This window comes from Meriones unguiculatus, chromosome 11, assembly GCF_030254825.1.
Source record: "Meriones unguiculatus strain TT.TT164.6M chromosome 11, Bangor_MerUng_6.1, whole genome shotgun sequence".
NCBI classification, from domain to species: Eukaryota; Metazoa; Chordata; class Mammalia; order Rodentia; family Muridae; genus Meriones; species Meriones unguiculatus.
The window spans coordinates 55,298,017-55,315,941 of NC_083359.1; the positions used below are offsets into that span (position 1 = coordinate 55,298,017).

Below are 17,925 nucleotides of genomic sequence, written 5' to 3' on the forward strand. Positions count from 1 at the left end.
GCAGGTTGTAGACAGTGGCTGCTGTTATGTCTATCACAGATCTGCACAGACTCTCAGGCCCTGCTACAGACTTTCTGAAGGTAGCCCACACTTTAGCAAGGACCTCTGGAGAACTGTTCCCAGAAAAGCATGCTGACTATGATGGCAACAAGCAGAAGCCGAGGTTAGAGATACTTATTGGTAGACCACACCTGAAGGGACAATGCACAGAGGAGCCATTCTCTTGTCCCCCTTCCTGCTGTTCTCCTTGGCCAGCAGATGGCAGGGAAGTGTAGAGGTGGGTGACAGAGAAGCTACTTGTCACCCTAACTATTAGACCCTTCTTTTGAATAGAGCTGGATAGAGTCTTTCTCGCCTTCCAGTCTTTACTGTGTATTTATTGCTTTATGCTGGGCCACAAGATTCTACCATGGAGGGTGAAGCAACTGCAGCCTCCTCTGTCCTCGAAGGATTTAAAGTTCTTAGGGCCTTCTTTCTTGCTAGCATGACCCTCCCTGTTGTTTAGATGAAAGCAAAGAGAAAATTTCTCTCTTCCAAAGCCCAAGAAGTGGTAAAAAATACAGCTGTCTAGACCCCAGAAGCCACCCAAAGTGACAGCTTCCTTCTGCCAGTCCTGCTTGGCATGGTGAAAAGGAGGAGGCTGTAGTAGCCAGCACACTGGGCAGCAGTTTGAATCAGAAATGGGAGACAGGCTTAGCCACTCACCTGCCTTCCCGATCTGCACGGCCAGGCGTGTGAGCTTTCCCTGTAGCACCGACTTCTCCTTCTTAGGTGCCTTCGTTACTTTCTTCTCCTTTTCCTCACTGTCAAGAGCTTCCTGGCTGTTGAGTGGCTGGATTTCCAAGGCCACTCCATCCTGGGTCTTTGCTAGGGTAGACACACAAAGGAGACCAGTGAGCATGCAACAATGAACAGTGAACAGCAGGCAGGTAGAAGATAAGATGTCCTTCTGTCTTCTTTCCAGAGTGTTCCTTAGGCCCCTGACCCCAGTTCTGACAGGGGACTCCACTAGGGTTTTGGGGGCAACTCTAACACCTGGAGATGAGGTGGAGGATGCTTTTCCGATATGGACTTCCTCTTCATGACAACATTCTGGCACCCCATCAGAGCTACAGGCCAGATTTCTAGCAATAAGGGGATAAATCATACCACTGAGGCACCCACCACAAGCAGCCTTTCTGGAATCCAGAGCTTAAAACAGTGAATGTTTATTACAGAAAGGTACCAAAGGAAAAATCTAGCAGATGTTTCTAGGACATAAGGGTCCTAGTGTGTTCTGTTAGAAAGCTCCCCTCCCCGCAATCAGAAGAGAAACACAGACTTCTCCCACCAAGACCAAAGTTACTTTATTCTTCAGCTGCTTCTTATATAAGCTGAAGGACAAGGGAATAAAGAGCAGGACCTGAGTCGAGTATTCTAGGGGGAAGGAAAGAAGCTGCCATAGAGTAAGGAAAAGCAGAGACGCACAGGACATCAAACCCACTGAATTCTCCTTTAGAAGAAGAATAAAGAGACTTGAAAGTTAAGTTCTTTCTGCTTAAACCCTGGGACTCCGATGGTGACTTTACTCCTAAGAAGTACTATGATGTGTGTAAAAAGGGGGGGAAACTTGAGGAACTACGTCCTGCTGGTCCCCGATTCCCTATCTAGTGCTACCGTTTGCTCAGGAACTCCCCCTGAGATGCAGTCTCTTCTTGTCTGATGCACAAACAAGACAGGGATGGAATACAGACACAGCCACCAAGAGACACAAACCATACCAGGAGGAACAAAACAGACTGTGGCAAGAACAAAGGAAGAAGTGGGCAGAGGAGCGGCAGAGGGAAACATCTGTCTCCAAAGCCTCTGGGACGATGAGCAAAGAAGTAATACAGACCAGAAGACACCGATGAGGCAGCTAGCGGAGGAGGGTGCAGGGACTGTCTGGCCAACGCCCTCCACCATGACTTCCAACCCAGAAACTGCCGGTGTGGACAGTGAAGCAGAGCTCAGCACTCTGGAAAGAACAGAATCTGTGTCCCACACCACAAGAATTCTGGACATGCGCTTCCTCAAGCCAGCAGAGGGTGCTGCTGTTCTGCCTTCAGCCCACCCCCAGATCTCTGCACCGTCCTCAGGATGAGGCACTGGGACACAGCAGCAGATAACAGATGATGGAGAGGACAGGGAGACAGATGGCCTGGAGAGGTGTGGTTTAAGCATGGGCAGGTAGAGATGGTACATGAGTGGATGGAGAGGTTACCTTTGTTGCGATTTTCAGATACTCCTTGTTTTTTACCTGTTTGAACAAGAAAGAAAAAAGTGGGGTGGAGACCAAAGTGACTAGTAAGAGATGATCAGCTATCCAATTTGTTGGTCCTTTCCCAGCATGGAAGGCAGGCTGCAAAGCAGGGATATATTTGTAAAGGATGCTCATGTCTCTGCTCATTCATCCTTCCTATCGATTCAAATGAATTCCTGGGATCCAAGCCTCAGACAGGTACACACATGGTATTGCCTAAGCTTCTCTTGCAGCTAGGAAGGAGGATGCTCTTGGTTTGAGTCAAGTCTCTTAAGAAAATGGGGGTGGAAGTTGGAGGAGGGCAGGAAATGGCAAGGCCCTAAAAGACATCTCCAGGTCATTCAACAGCCCTGGGCAAGCTTCCTAAGGGTTCACTGGAGGGCAGCTGTAAAAATGAGTAGTTGGGCACTGAGAAATTGTTTCTTTTTCATAAACTTTTCTCTACTAAGAATCTAGGATGATCTTTGGCCAAATGGTAGAAACCCTTCTCTCCCCTCAGAAAAAGGCATTTGTTTGGCTTTCAAATCTGGGTCTTTTTCTCCTGTCATCCCCACTCCAGGAACAGTGAGTGACCAAGACTATCTAACTGCAGGATGGATATGGCCTCTCTGTCCCGCTCTGGTAGCTATGTTTCTCTTAAGCGGAGAGCCCACAGTTTCATTGGGATCCATGTTTTCTTTCTTTCTTTCTTTCTTTCTTTCTTTCTTTCTTTCTTTCTTTCTTTCTTTCTCTTTTTTCACTTTGTATCCCCACTGCAGTCCCTTCCCTCCTCTCCTCCCAGTCCCATCCTCACTCCCTCTTCTCCCCCTATGCTCTTTCCCTAGTCACCTGATAGGGGAGGACCTCCTCCCTTTCTACCTGACCCTAGCTACCATGATTTCTTTAAGTAACTTCCCTCTTAGCTGTGATGGTTCATTTACTTCTTAATTCTTGAAGAAGAAAGTAAGGGAAGAGGAGGAGGACATGGGGCAGTGTATTTGGAGTACCTGCCATTCAGGGCAGAGCTAACTCAGCCCTTTACAACCTACCACAGACACAGGAATTAAGGTTCAAAGGCAGTCTGACTTGAGGGCTTTGAGCCAGGATTTGGTGGTTTTCATCAGAGCTCCCTTGTGTGTGTGTTGTACATACGTATCTGCACATATGTGTGTTTGCCATGTGCCTTGGATCCACGCAGGCAAGAAGAAGGCACAAGATCCCCTGGAACTGGAGTTATCAGTGGTTATTATGTGGGGGCTGAAAACTGAACCCAGGTCCTTTGCAAGAACAAGTGCTCTTAACCACTGAGCCATCTCTCTAGCCCCACAACTGATATCTGCATCTTGGCCAGGAGTTGGGTCTGCTTCACCCCAGCAGACTTTTCTGACAGCTTCCCATCGGGATCTGCTCTCTGACCTCCAGGTCGTCCACAGGGCTGAGAGAGAAGCTCAATCAGCATGCCCCTTACCTTTCTTCCTCTTCTCCTCCTCAGCTTCCTCGCCAGTCCCCAGCAGGGTGAAGATGATTCCAGTCTGGGAGTTGATTCCCACAGCAGTCACCACTATCCGGCCAGAGCCTTCCATCACATGAGTCCCTTAGCAAAGGGGAGGAGAAGATGGGAATGAGTGCTGTTTGATATTCTTAGCTGTCATCTAGCATGAAACACAAACTTAGAAGCATGCTGCTCCCTTTTCTCTATGGATAATAATCTATTTTGTAGGCAGTAAGAAAAGGCTAGGGGATGAAGCCATTTAAAACAGACAGAGGTCAAGGTTAACATGGTAACTTCATGCCGTCTTCCTGAACGACAGAGCTCCTACAACATTTCATGGCAAATGTCTCTCCGGTTACTGACATCCCTGCATCAGGGCTACCCATGTGTTTCTACTCCATCTGAACCCAAGAGGAGTGGAAAAGATGGAGCCAATAGAGGGCATTGGATCCAGAACCCTTGCCTGACTATCTGGGGCTGTGCAATGATAACGTGGGCAGTCAGATGCTATACCTGAGAGCAACATGGGGTCTTTCTCCAGAGTCTTCTTGACATGATCTGATTCTCCTGTCAGAGTGCTCTCGTCAATTTTCAGATCATTCCCCTGGATTAGAATCCCATCCGCAGGCAGCAGGTCACCTAGTGTGAAATGAGAAGTGTGACAGTAAGGGCGAGCCGGTAAGACCTGCTGCGGGACTCCACCCAACTCCTCCGCCTTAGGGCTGCTCTCCTGGCAGAACCTAGAGGGCTGTGGTCCCACAAGGATGTCAAGAGCCTCCAGACCTAACTCTAGAGTTGGGGTGGGGCTCAGTGGCAGAGGGCTTACCTACACTGTAAACAACCCTGGGCTTGATCCCTAGTGTCACACATATCTCGAGCTGACACTTTTCTGTGGCCTAAACATTCGATTCTCCTCAGCCATACAGGGTATACATGTGACAATCCCTTGGAAGAGTTTTGGTTACGGCTTTCTTCAGAATTTCTTCTCACAGCCCCCTTAAGTTCTATCTGATAAGTTAGCACAAGCTGGGGGATTATTTTGGAAGGTTTTCAGAGACTCCTAGCCTCTTGTGTCAATGGACCTACTCCTCAGATGTGGTATGTGTCAGAGAAATATGGTGCTCTCACCGTATTTGACCTGGGCGATATCTCCTACCACAATCTCAGCTACCGGGAGTTGGATGATCTGCCCATTCCGGATAACAGAGAACTTTTGCTCGAGTTCAATGCGACTCTGCAGTCCCCGGAACTGCTTCTCTTTGCTCCAGTCATTGAAGGCTGTCACTAATACCACAATGACCACCGAGGCAAGAATGGCTGCTCCCTCAATCCAGCCGGTTTCTGCTTCCTTCTCGTCTTCTGGGTTAATTGAAACGTGACCACAGACTATCCAGGGAGGGAAGAAAAGAGTCAATGAAATGAGGGTGCTGCTTCCACAACCTCCACAAGATGGAAAGTTGTGGAAAGAGAGCAATAGAAAATAAAACTCTGAGGTGGAAGATGTCCTCCAAGGAAATTGGGAGATAGCAGGATGGAGTCTCATCTTGCCATCATTAGATCTAATTTTTGTTAATTACTAAACTGCACAAAGTATGTTGATGCAAGTCACATGAAGTCCAGCTCACTGTCATTTCCCATAATGCGAAGCACTAGGATTGGGACACACTGAGAAGCAGAGGTAAGTACAAGGGACAGGTGGCATTCTGAGTAGGGATGTGGTGGGGAAGGGGAAGAGCTTGCTAGCTGCTGCTCGCTCTCCTCTGCAGGGCCTGCTGGGTAACAGCAACATTTGTTACTATAACCTGTCAACCACTGGTGCTAAATATGGTTGGTGGTGTGGAAAGGACTCAGGTCAGCCACGTGGAGCAGCTCAGACACTCACTTTCATTATCTCCACCGGGAGGTCGATAGAAGGACAGGACCAGGGAGATGATGGCTGCGATCTCCAGGATGATGAGAGTGACATCCTGCAGGGCTTCCCACACTAATTCTAAGAAAGTCTTGGACCTTTTCGGAGGTATCACATTCTTTCCAAAAATAACTTTACGTCTCTCCAGATCTATAGGGTTTCCAGATAGACCTGAGAAGGAGATGAGAGAGAGAGTGAGAGAGAGGGAATGAGAGAGTGAGAGAAAGAAAGAGAGAGACTAGGGGATAGGGGAAGTGATTTCAGACGTCAAGTTAAAGGTCTATTTATTTATTTGTTTACACATCTCTGTGTCTCTCCCTGCAAGTCTATGCCATGCATGTGTGCGCACCTATAGAGGCCAGAAAGGGGCATTGGGGGTCTCTCAAAGCCAGAGTTATAGGTGTTCCTGAGCTGCCTGATGTGGGTGCTACTACCACGATACAGGTTTTTCTAAGTGTTTGACCAGCAAGACTATCATGGTCGAATAACCACAGAAGATGTAAAGGCCAGAATCTAGCAGAAGGAAGCAATTCCTTATCAGCAAAGGTAGATTTTTGCTGAAAAGAACCCCAGTACTCCAAAGGAGACCACACTTGATCTTGTGTTGAGACTTTGTGGTGCTTAGAAAGGGAGGAAAGCCTAAAACTACCCTCAAGAAGTAGAAGAAGGTTAAATTGGCATACTTAAAATACTATAAAATGATGAAAGCATCAAAATGAGTCACCTTCATCAAGAGGGTCCTTTGGAGGGTGCCTTTGAGGTAGCTGCTCTGACAGACATTAATGTTCTAGGCATTGTCCAACTTACAAACCAGAAGGCTGTGTATGGTTAATAAAAGACACAAACTAAAAAACAAATAAAAATAAAGACTCCTTGTCCAGTTGTGAGACTCGGGGTGGGGGTACAGCACGCAAGCGGCCAACCATCCCAGTTTGCTCAGGATTCCAGGATCATGGAACCTTTAACGGCTTAAAAAAATGACCAAATGGTGACAACTTGGCCTCAGGATGAAGGTCTTTTGATTCTAGTGACCAGGCTAAGTAAACTTCCTCCGTTCCTCAAGTGCTGTGCTGCACAGCCAGGCCCTAGTTCTCAGAACAGGAGCACTAGAATGCTCTTGGGATGCACAGAACACCCCTCTCACAGGAGTATGCAAATTCTAGTAATGACCTGAGCATGCTGGCTCCCACACTTGGGCCGGAGAGAGCTAGCTACCTGCCGAGGCTACCCAGGTGTTTTTGCTCCAAGTTCTAGGAGCTGTAGATCACCGAAGCAGAACCCTCAATGCAAGGTGAACAACCCTGCTCTTCTGTCTCTCACACAACTGCCAACAAGCTGTTTTACTCAGCGCTAAGTACTTCATATGGACTAGACAAAGCACTACAGCTCAGGTTGAATAAGAACTAAGCAAGGCCACGAGTTTCCAGATAGTAGCCAGTTCCTGACAACCAGCGCATTCTCCACTAAAACAGAGCACGTAGCATGCCTCCCCCAGCCCCAACGCACACACACAGTCCCAGGGTAGGGTTGGGGAGGCAGAATTATACTCAGTGGCTTCCTGAGATTTTTGGCTCCCCCTTTTTTTTTTTGGACCCTATGAGGGTTAGAGGTTGGGGGGAAACCATTCATTAAGCTGTTTACACACTGCAGCAAATTAGGTTGTTTTTTGTTTGTTTTGTTTTGTTTTGCTTTTTTGGCTTTCGAACTGGATGCTGTTGGCTGCTTGTTTGACGGGTTCCATCACAGGTAGGGTGGAGCAATCTTTGTCTTGAAAACAGGTCAACAGCTGAGGAAGCTCAGACTCAGGGGCAGGGGATACCCGACTCAGCTTCACACAAAGCAAGGACAGGTGTGTGCTTGGAAGGAGCAAGGACAGAACGGAGGCCAGGGTGTCACATTTGGTCATCAGGGAGTGATGTATCTCAGGAAGCTACTGAGTATAATTCTGCCTTCCCACCCCCACCCTGGGAGAGTGTGTGTTTGTGTGTGTGTGTTGGGGCTGGGGGAGGTGTGCTACATGTTCTGTTTTCCTGAGGAAAGTGCTGGTTGACTTTCCTCATAGCTGGAGGCCTTCCAACTATGAGGAAAGAAATAGGCAGAGTGTGAGGGCAAACTGAACAGCACAGAGCAGTGTCACAGGAGGAGGATGGGGTGGGGAGGTGGGGTGGTGAAAGGGGACGGGGGAGGTGGGGGGCCTCAACACAGAAAAAGATCTTGAAGATGGGCAAACAAGCACACAGGGAGCTCTGCCTGCAGGGTGGGCGAGGGCTTCTATTTCCCATGCTCACAAAACAAGCCGCAGCTGGCGTGGAGAGGCCCCTGGTTCAGAGAGGGACAAGTCAGAAAGAGGCCGGAGGAAAAGCTGGGTAGGGCAGCATGATTTGGCCTCATACTGTGCAGTGAGGGACTGGAGGGCCAGGGGCAGGGGACTGTTTGGGAACATGGTGCCTGAGACTGTAATCCAGGACCCTGTAACCCAGCTTTAAGTCCCCTGCTCCAGCTGAGCAGTTGCTCAGCTGAGCTCCAGAGGGGAGCAAGGCTGGGTTCAGAGCACTAGAAGCCAAGTTGAGCATCTTTCCAGCAGTCCCTGGCCTCCTCCACCGCCCTGCCCTGGGAAGTCAGGTTCCCAGTTGGAAAGGCAGGGAAGGGCCTGGGAAAGGAGTGTTCTGGGCAGGGCATCTGGATGCCCAGGCAGGCAGGGGCAGGGTGGCCAGGAGGCAAAGCTTGCTGGTTCTTTGCCCTAGGGGACCAGAAAGGGCAGGGCTGAGCCAGCTTGAGAATTCTGCTCTGGATGGACAGATTGGTTTGACGGAAAAAGAAGTTCAGATATTTTGTTTTGCAAAGATGTAGGATTCACAATGCACTGGGAGGAAATGTCCTTCCCTCCTTTTTGGCAAGGATCAGGAGAGCATTGTGAGGGTGACTGGGATGTCAAATACTAAAGAGCAGAGCTGGGTGTGGTGACTCAGGCCTGTATTCCCAGCACTTAAGAGGCTGAAGTAGGATGATGGACAAATGTTCAAGGTCAGCCTGGGCCACAGAATGAGTTCTGGGTCAGCTTGCGCTATAGAACCCCATCTTAAAAGCTTACCCTGATAGTCTAGTAACACTCTCCCCAGGTGAGTCTGCCTGAGCAACATACTTGAGTGTGCGGGGGCAGGGTGACACCGCCTTGCCAGGCTCTCCTACTAACATCTAACGATCACTGGTGACTCCCGCCTCTCTTTCACCTTTCTCTCTCTCTCCCACCCTTGTTCTCCAGTTCTCAGCCTGCTACACAAAGATCATTTTAAAGATGTTTGTTGTTTTAAATTTTATGTACGAGGGCCCTGCATGTACACCTGCATGCCAGAAGAGGGCATCATATTTTATTATAGATGGTTGGGAGTCACTGTGCGGTGGCTGGGGATTGAACTCAGGTCCTCTGGAAGAGCAGCCAGTGGTCTTAACTGATGAGCCATCTCTCCAGCCCCTTCTTTTTAAAGATGGAAGGTGGTACATGCCACTCAGCTGCTCAAAACCCTATGTGGCTTTTACGTGGAGTAAAACTGGGCACCAAGACCTTTGATGGCCTCTAAGGCCACTTAGGAACCTCCCTCATTTACCTCTTCCCATTTCCCAGTCATCACTGAGTTCTGGCTCAGTATAGTTTCTCTTACTCTCCAAACATACCCCCTACCTCAGTTTCTGCACACACTGCTGCCCCCGTCCCTTCCCCATAGAACATCTTCCTGGGCTGTCTTTCCCATCCCTCAGCTCTCTGTCCCCATCTCAACAAGGCTAAAGTTGTCCTCAGCTGTGGTGCTCTGCATTCCCGGTACTACAGCTTCCTCCTACAGTCTTCTCATCCATAACACTGAGGCCCTACTCATCTATTGCTTGGCTCCCCTCCGTGCCCCCAGAGCAGAGTGTTTGACTTTGTTCTGGAGGCCTAGACCAGCATATGGCATAATGCACACACTCAAGCCTGTTGAATGAACCGAGTGAAGAGTAATGAACAAAGTTGCTAATGTTTCAGTGATGGTTTTGTGGCGGGCACTTCACCAGGCACACTTTGAGTCTCATTCAAACATTACTAGCATTGGAGGAAGTTACTGTGAACCCCACTGACGGGCAAGATAACTGCAGCTTGATTAGGTGATGGGCTCCTTGGGCTGGCAAGGGCAGGGGCTGTATACCACCCACAGGAGGCAGTTAGATGCCAACCTACACCCAAAGCTCCTCGGACATGAGGGCGGTAGGGCTCAACTGAGGCTACGTTCCAGTGTGACCAACTTGCCCTTGTTTTCTGGGACTTCCAGCAGATGGCTACCTTGTTCCTTATGCTAGAAGGTTGGCCCACACATTGTCACCTCTGTACCTCCCAGCAAGCCAGGGCTGCCTCTGGAAAGGTTGATTCCGGCCTTTATTTCTGTCCTCAGAGATAGTGGTTTGAGGACCATCAGAGTCCAGCTTATGAAGTCTGGGCTCACTGAAAGGCTCCTATGGCTTTTTCTGGACTCAAGCAAATGAAACAAAACACATTCTAGATAATGTAAAAGGTGGGGCTTGCCCTTACCTACGTGCTCCCTTAAAGGAACACACTTGTTCCCCCTTGCCCTTTTCTTTCACACACACACACACACACATACACACAGAACATGTAGAAGTTCATTCTCTCTTTCCACTACATATGTCTGGATAATCAAACTCATATCATCAGACTTGGCAGCAAGCACCCTTAGTCACTGAGCAATTTTGCCTGCCTCACCTCATTTTCTACTCATCTATCTGCCCCACCTTCAGTCGCACACAGACTGTACAATAGCTTCCTTAAGAAGCCAAGTGGCTGTCCAGATTCCCAGAGGAGGGCAGGGCGGGCCCTGGATGTTAGCCTGAGCGGCCTTGGGAATCCTCCCTGACATGTGGTGTTGCACAGGAAAGCCATGTGGGGCTGGGAGCCCTGCCAATTCCCAATTTTGGGCTTTCCACTCCATTCTTTCTGCCCCAGAGAGGCTTCCCAGCCTTGATCTCAGCAGCTTTAATTTCACACAAATACTTGTCCAGCCCAGAAAAATGTTTTGGGCCCTGATCTCCATAGTGGCTTCTCAAATACTTACACAGCCTCCTGGAGAGGAAAGGAGGGCTTGGCAAGAAGGCGATGCAAAAAACACAGGAAAAGGGGTTCCCCCAGAAATTCATGAGGAAAATTTGTGCTTGAGAACAGGAGACACAGCCCCAACCAAATGGAGAGTGCTGTTAGTCTTAGAATCAGACTGAGCACATGAACTGGGAGAGGCAAAGAGAATGTGAATCTGTGAAGTCACTGCCTGCACCCATGCTGGGAGTTGCAGGGTGCCTGCCCAGGGTGGGCAGGACAGAGTCAGTCAGCAGCAGTGTGCATCGGTGTCTGCTACAAGCCTGTGCAGGACTGCACCGGGAGGAGTGAAGCCTAGTCTGAAAAAGTGTGGCTCCAGCATCAAAGGACCTGGGTCAGCCTCTTGTCTACACCAAAGATGGTATGGGTAGAGGCATCTCTTATCAGAGCAGGCTCAGCCCCAGAAAGGGTGGGTCTAGGTCAGATATCATGAGGGATTTCCCAGCTGTCTGAAATATGATACCTTGCCAAAGAAGGTGGATGAAAAGCCTCTCCCAGACAGATAGTTCAAGGGAGAAGTTTCTTGAGGTGGATTGAAGGCAGTTCTTTTCCGGTGCATGAGAACAGACATTGGAGTACATTTCAAGATCTGGGTATGGAGCTCAGTGGTAGAGAGCTTACCTGGCTTACAGATGACCAGGCTCCTTTCTCAATCCTCACCTCTAAAATAAAAATGCATCTTCAAGTCCTACTTAAAACACTGGTCCAGCTTCTAAGGAGAGGAGTAGCTTAAGATCAGAGGGTCTGCGGGATGGAGCCAGCTCCTGCTCCTGACCAAATGCTGTGCTTTCAAGCAGTGTAGAACACCTTTCCTGTTTCAACACCTCCCATTCAACACAACACAAGTAGGAGCTGTGGGGTCCTGGACTTCCAGCCCTGAGATGGAGGGACAGGCTCAAGTTAAATGTAAGAGGACACTGGGGACAATCTTCCCCCCAGAGTGACAGCTTCTCCAGGGCCTGTCTTTATCACCCCGCCCCCCTACTCCACTCCAGCTCTAACACAGGGAAGAGAAAGGTCCCCAGAGCCTCCACCCTCTTTATCCTTCTGCTTTGCCACCTTCCTGCACTGTATGCATGTGCTTCCTTCTAAGCAGTGTCATATTCCCGGTACTCACACCTTTGAGCTAAATAAAAAGAGCAAAAGCCCTACTTCTAAAATGCAACTGTCTGCCTCAGCCAACAGGGGAACACCAATTTTCTTTCCCCCTTGCTGAAGGTTCAACACAACAGGTTAAAAGTCAAAGTAGGAGGAGCTGGAGACATAGTTCAGGTGGTAGGACACTTGCCTAACATGTACAAAAGCTCTGGGCTTGACCCCCAGCATCATATAAAACACAGCAAAGCAGTACAACATTTTAATCCCAGCATTTAGGACAATCAGAAGTTCAAAGTCATCCCTAGCTACAACAGCAAGTTTAGGCCAGCCTATCCTGCATGAGACCCTGTCTCAACAGGAGAAAGGGAAGGGCTGGAGAGATGGCTCAGTGGTTAAGAGCACTTGTCGCTCTTGCCAAGGACCTGAGTTCAGTTCCCAGCTCGCACAAAGTGGCTCATGGTCAGCTTTAACTCCAGTTCCAGGGCTCTGGTGGCCTCTTCTGACCTCCTCTGGCACCAGACATGGTACACTTACATACATTCTGGTAAAACACTCTTACATATAAAACAAACAAACAAACAAAATCAAAGTAGGAACCAGGAATGGAGCATGCAGAGGTTGAGGCAGGAGGATCACTGTGAATACAAGGCCAAAAAATGAACAAAAATCCCCACTCACCTCAAATTAGAGGCTGGAGTGGGATTCAGAGGTAGAGGGAGCAGAGGCCACTATTCAAATAGACAAAAAGACAAACCAAGCTCAGAGGACACACTGCAATGCTTGGGTGGGCTGCTGCTGAGCTGCCACGGTGCCCAGCACAAAGGTTCCACAGCTGGGGGGGAGGGAAAAGCAGGGAAGGCTCTCAGGTCCAGAGCCCTCCCCAAACTCTCCTATCCAGAGCTCTAACGCCTGCTTTGTGCAGTGTGCCAGTGAATTCACGCTCCACTCTGGGTGAGGAGGGGCTGGATAGCTAAGGATTGGCAGAGTATGAGGTTGGGTGGGGATAGTTCTCCTAGCCCAATTCAGCTCTAGGCAAGAAGCTTAAACCAGACAGGGAAATTCCAGGGTGCCAGAGGCCTTCCTTGTTGTGTGGGGGAGGGCATTTTTACCCTCCAGTTTTCCCACTCTTCCCATCCTCTTCCTCCAAATGTTCTAGGAACCCTTCTCACTCCTCCAGCAAGCACTAAGAATTTCTCCAGTGAAGCCACTGGCCAGGCCCACACTGCTTGCATCGGGGCAGATGGTCTCTTTCTAGCTGTTGGAATCAGGTTGTGCACATGTGCCCTTCCCTCCCTCCAAGATATTCCTCACACTTTAGATGAGTGCTAGCAGCTTTACTGGAGGTGTGAGGGCTCAACGGACCACAGAAGCCTGGTCCCTGCAGCCAGGCCCAGAGAAGTTGCTAGGAAGGAATTCAGCAGCCCTAGGAGAGGGGGAACAAAGTCCAAGGAGAAGGCTAGGGGCAGAGGCCATGATGAGAGGTTGTACCTTTCAGATTCATGAGCTCTGCTAAACTGACATTCCAGAATGGACTATAAACATTAGAGAGGAAAAAACAAACAAACAAACAAACAAACAAACCACAAACCAAAACAAAGTAGCCAGGTGCCTGTCTTCCCAGGACACCTATCCCATCTAGCTCTCCCTTTTCTCCAATACTAACATTCCTCAAAAACATGTGTGTGTGTGTGTGTGTGTGTGTGTGCGTGTGCGTGTGCGTACGGTCATGCTTCTATCTGCTGGAGAGCAGGGAGAAGGCATTAGAACTTTCTATATTACCTCACCCATTTCTATGCCAGCATGTTTTATTATATAAATAATTTTAGTGTTAGAAGGACTAACAGTAACTCAGATGTGACACAAGGGAACATTCAATGGGTGTGCACCAATGTTTTTTTCCAGATTGATAATGCTACTAAAAATTTCAGGTCTGAGGTTACAGCTTGGTGACAAGCTCTTGTCTAGCACTGGCAGACCTGTAGCTTGCTCCCTGGAAGCTTTCTGGAGATGGTGGTGGAGGGGGATTTTGATTTATTTCAGTGGGCCCTGTGGAGGGAAAGCCCAATCCCAGTACGGTGCAGGGAGTGGGAAGATGGCTACCTCTAGACAGTTCATGGAGACAAGAACACAGTAAAACCGCAGTGATCTTATGGTGATGGAAGCTGTCAATCCAAATTTTCATATGAGTGAGCTCCAAATCATAACTTGGTGTGTTTTCAAACAGATTCTTCTCCTTCTGGCTAGTCCCCAGAAGAATCCCATCTCCCTAAACCCAGCAGCTACTCAGTAGTTAGGGAAGGCTAAGATGTTCGCACTGTTAACTAGGAGCACTCTGGAAGGGGCGTGATCACCACACAGCACAGCCGTGAGGGAGGGAGTAAGGCTTAGATGACACAGAGGGGAGGGGTCCAGCTCAAGCTCCCAAGCCTCTTTCTTCCTCATCAGTTGTTAGCATTAGGGTTAGGGTTAGGGTTAGGGTTAGGGTTAGGGTTAGGGTTAGGGGTTCTTCATCTTAGCTCCTGTGCTGTGTGCTCCCTCAACACTATTCTTCCCCCACATAGAACAATGGCAATATTTTAGAATTATATTTCATTTGTGTACAACTTCTATTGATTTGTAAACTCTGTGGGAGGGGGACAGTTCCTGCTGTCATGGTCACCAATGTGAGGTCATCTACAGTATAGGTGCTAGTTGCTGCAAGTTTGTTGGAGGCATATCAGAGGACCTTAACTGCTGATTCTGTGGGGGTGGGGGAGAATGATGCGGAGGGCTAGACATGGAATATGAAAAAGGAAGGCCAACCAACATTTATCTTATCCAAATCTAACAGAAATTGTCTTTAGCCATTTGAAAGAATCCCTGTCAGTGATTTATAGTTTATTTAAAGCTCCCCCTCTGACATTTCTTCTCTGTGCCCAGACTTTTTCCCATTTGCTAGCCTACCTGCTCCCTAGAAAATGCTTCTCCTAAGTAGGGCAGTATGACAGAGAGGCGTAGAGAAGGCTCGATGGAAGAAAGAATACATACTTCTATCTAGTCCACAGTCTCTCACCCCGCATCCTCCTTCCGCACCAACGAGCACTGAGACTGTGAACGTGCCTTCTTCGGCTGTCCCCAAGGCAAGGGGGAATCCTCATTCCAGACTTACCACATGTTCCTTCCTCAGAAGGCCCTGAGATGGGGGCTGAGGGGCAAGCTCAGAGGATAAGGGCTGTCTTCCAGACCAAGTCACCTGACCTGCTCTGCTCTGTGGGACTTAGAGAGATTTCTGGAAATGGGGCAGAGAGAAAAGATGAGAAAATACAAGGGGGTATGGAGGAATTAGTGTTGAAAATTTGAAGCGGCTGGGTTACACAATGACGCTCTGTCACGAGGGAGAGGGAGAGGATGAGAGAAAATGGAATGGGAGAGGGCCCGTGCAGCCCAGCCCTTCTCAAGGGTCCACAGGCAGTTAATGATTTCTTGGTGTGGGGAGGGGAAGACTTTTTCTCCAGGGGTGTACCCATTGGTAAGGTATTCATGCTCCTGTAAATAGCCTGTCATCCATGTTTGTGTAATAACTCTAATGAAAGTCAATGGGTCATTAGAAGAAGAGGAGGAAGACATGATGACATGGAAGTAGAAGGGAGACGAGTTGGGAAGATGAAGTGATCAAGAGGAGTGAGATGGTGACAAGAGAAGGTGATGGTGAATGTGATCAAAATCCATTATACATAATATAAAAATGTGGTAGTGATGTCCAATATCAGATATAATTAATAATATAATATTATAAACATTTGTTTTTGTTTTTGTTTTTAAAGAAGGGAACTGGAACTGGGAAAGAAGCAAGATAATGAATAGTTCGGTGCAAAAGGCCGAGTCCCTCTACTGATAAGCCGACATTCACAAAGTGTCCTGATAACTCTCACCCCCGTGTCTTAACTTTTGTTTATACAAAGCCATAAAGTCTAATAACTTGGGGCTAGAATGATGGCTAGCACTGGCTGCTCTTCCAAAGGATCTGGGTTCAGTTCCCAGTACCTGCATGGTGGATCACAACCATCTGTAAATCCAGCTCCAGAGGCTCTGATGCTCTATTTGACTTCCATAGGCAACAGGTTTGCACATGGTACATATGCATAGTATGCAAACAAGACACTGCCACACACAACGTCAAACAAACAAAACAAACAAATAAAAATGAGTAAATAAATAAACAAATTTAGACTGGCGTCTGTAGCTTCTTCCACATCTTCCATGCCCCTTCTTATTTCTCTAGATGTCCTTCCTCTTTTCTGGTCACCCTGTCAACCTTGTGGCCAGTCACAGTTGAATGCTGAGATCTCCCAGGACCACCCCTGCCCAGGTCCTCCTTACTCTAACCTACTCTAGACTGAGAAGCAACTGCTACTCCAACACATTAGTGCAATGCAGAAACAGTGGTAGCATGCACACTGGGCCCAACCCCACATTTTATCAAAACTAGGCCTGGAAAGATAGCTCCGCAGTTAAAAGCTCTTACAGCTCCTGCAGAGGATCTGGGTTCAGTTCTCAGTATCAATTCACAATTGCATGTCACTCTAGTTCCAGGGGACACCAACTTCTGGGATCTTCAGGCACTGGCATACATGATATACATAAACTCATACACACACAGACACACACACACACGAAACATCTTTTAAAGTGCTAAACCAATTTTAAGTCCTCTGTACTTCTGTATGCAGGAGGCAACAGAACATTAATAGGCTGTGAGCCAGAAATAGAAACTGCTCTTTTGTTTTCTACCTGGTGCAAAGACCTCAGGCAGGTCATTAAAACCCTTTAGCCTACATAGAGAATACTAAAATTAAGTGCTAGTCAACAACAAACTCAATAAAAAAGTAAGAAAAAATAATTAAAAACTAAGTCCTGTCTGCTTCTAGAATTGGATAAATAGAGGCTAACAGAATCATGTTAGTATCAAAAATCCCAAGTTCCCTTAAGGCTCCTTATTAGTGCTAGCTACACTAAGCGTGCTGTCAATCCAAGCAGAAATAAAAGAATAAGGGTCGCAGTCTATTTCCCTAACCACTACCACTTAACCCCACCCCCCAGGAACTGGGCTAACTTCAAACATCCAGGCTCATAGACCTTCCACTCTCCTGAGTGATAAGGACTTTTAAGCACTCTATCCGGGACTCCAATCTACTCAGACTTATTTCATGTTGGTTTCTAACTAGAATCTGAACTCACTCTCATATCTTTATTCCCATTATTCACCTGCAGGAGCCTCCTACTGGTGACAAATCTTAACAGGCTGTCTTCTTTCAGAAGGTAAATTGTCATAGCTATATGAAAGGATGAGAGAAATGGGAGGAAAGTCTGGGTCCTGCTCTGAGAAGCCCCAGGGTCTAGCTTACTGGATCTCCGAGTTCCACTTTGTGAAACATCTGACCTGAACAAGAAAAAGAGGAAAACAAAAAGATCCAGCTTCAGTTCAGATATAGGTCTGTAAAGTTAAAACCTGCATTGTCTCAGGAAAGCACAAAGTACAGACTTTCCTCACAGCCCACACTGTAAGAGTCATTGAGAAAGTCGCTTAGAGGACAGGCTTGGTGGTGCATGCTTATAATTCTGACACTTAAAAGCTGGAGCAGGAGGATCACAAGTTCCAGGCCAGCCTTGGTGGCAGAGTGACACTGTCTCAGAGACCCAGGAGGTGATGGTGGGCGTGGCCCTGCATGCCTGCAAATTCCAGCAGGTGGCTCAGGCAGGATAATTGGTTAAAGCCTGAACCATCCTGGGCTCCAAAGTGAAACCTTGTTTCAATAAATAAATAAAAACGAAAATGAAAAGCTTTAGCTGGGAGGAAGTGGCCAGTGTCTAAAGGGTAGTATCAGACACCAGCTAGAAGGCCCAGGGAGCTGCCTGAAGCCTGGCAGATAAGCACTGCCATCTCAGCCAGGCCGAGCAACTGTCGTTACACGTTCCTTAGCTACGTCACAGATTATGATTTTTCCAAATTCACGGGCACTCATATTCCAGCAAAATCTCCAGGCTCATGG

At 48.1% G+C, this 17,925-nt stretch overlaps 1 protein-coding gene across 6 annotated transcripts in view; it reads right to left on the reverse strand.

The window, feature by feature from the left end:
• Atp2b4 (ATPase plasma membrane Ca2+ transporting 4) overlaps positions 1-17,925 on the reverse strand; it is a 104,787-nt gene that overhangs the window by 39,432 nt on the left and 47,430 nt on the right. For 4 of the 6 annotated variants that reach the window (XM_021633768.2, XM_021633770.2, XM_060364322.1 and 1 more), the window contains 6 exons: positions 5,635-5,832; positions 4,881-5,138; positions 4,266-4,391; positions 3,729-3,854; positions 2,243-2,278; positions 706-867 (listed from right to left, as the gene is read on the reverse strand). In XM_021633768.2, coding sequence (XP_021489443.1) covers positions 706-867; positions 2,243-2,278; positions 3,729-3,854; positions 4,266-4,391; positions 4,881-5,138; positions 5,635-5,832 — 906 coding nt within the window. The remainder of the gene's footprint in view (positions 1-705; positions 868-2,242; positions 2,279-3,728; positions 3,855-4,265; positions 4,392-4,880; positions 5,139-5,634; positions 5,833-17,925) is intronic. The other 2 variants (XM_060364323.1, XM_060364324.1) reach the window with 1 other exon arrangement.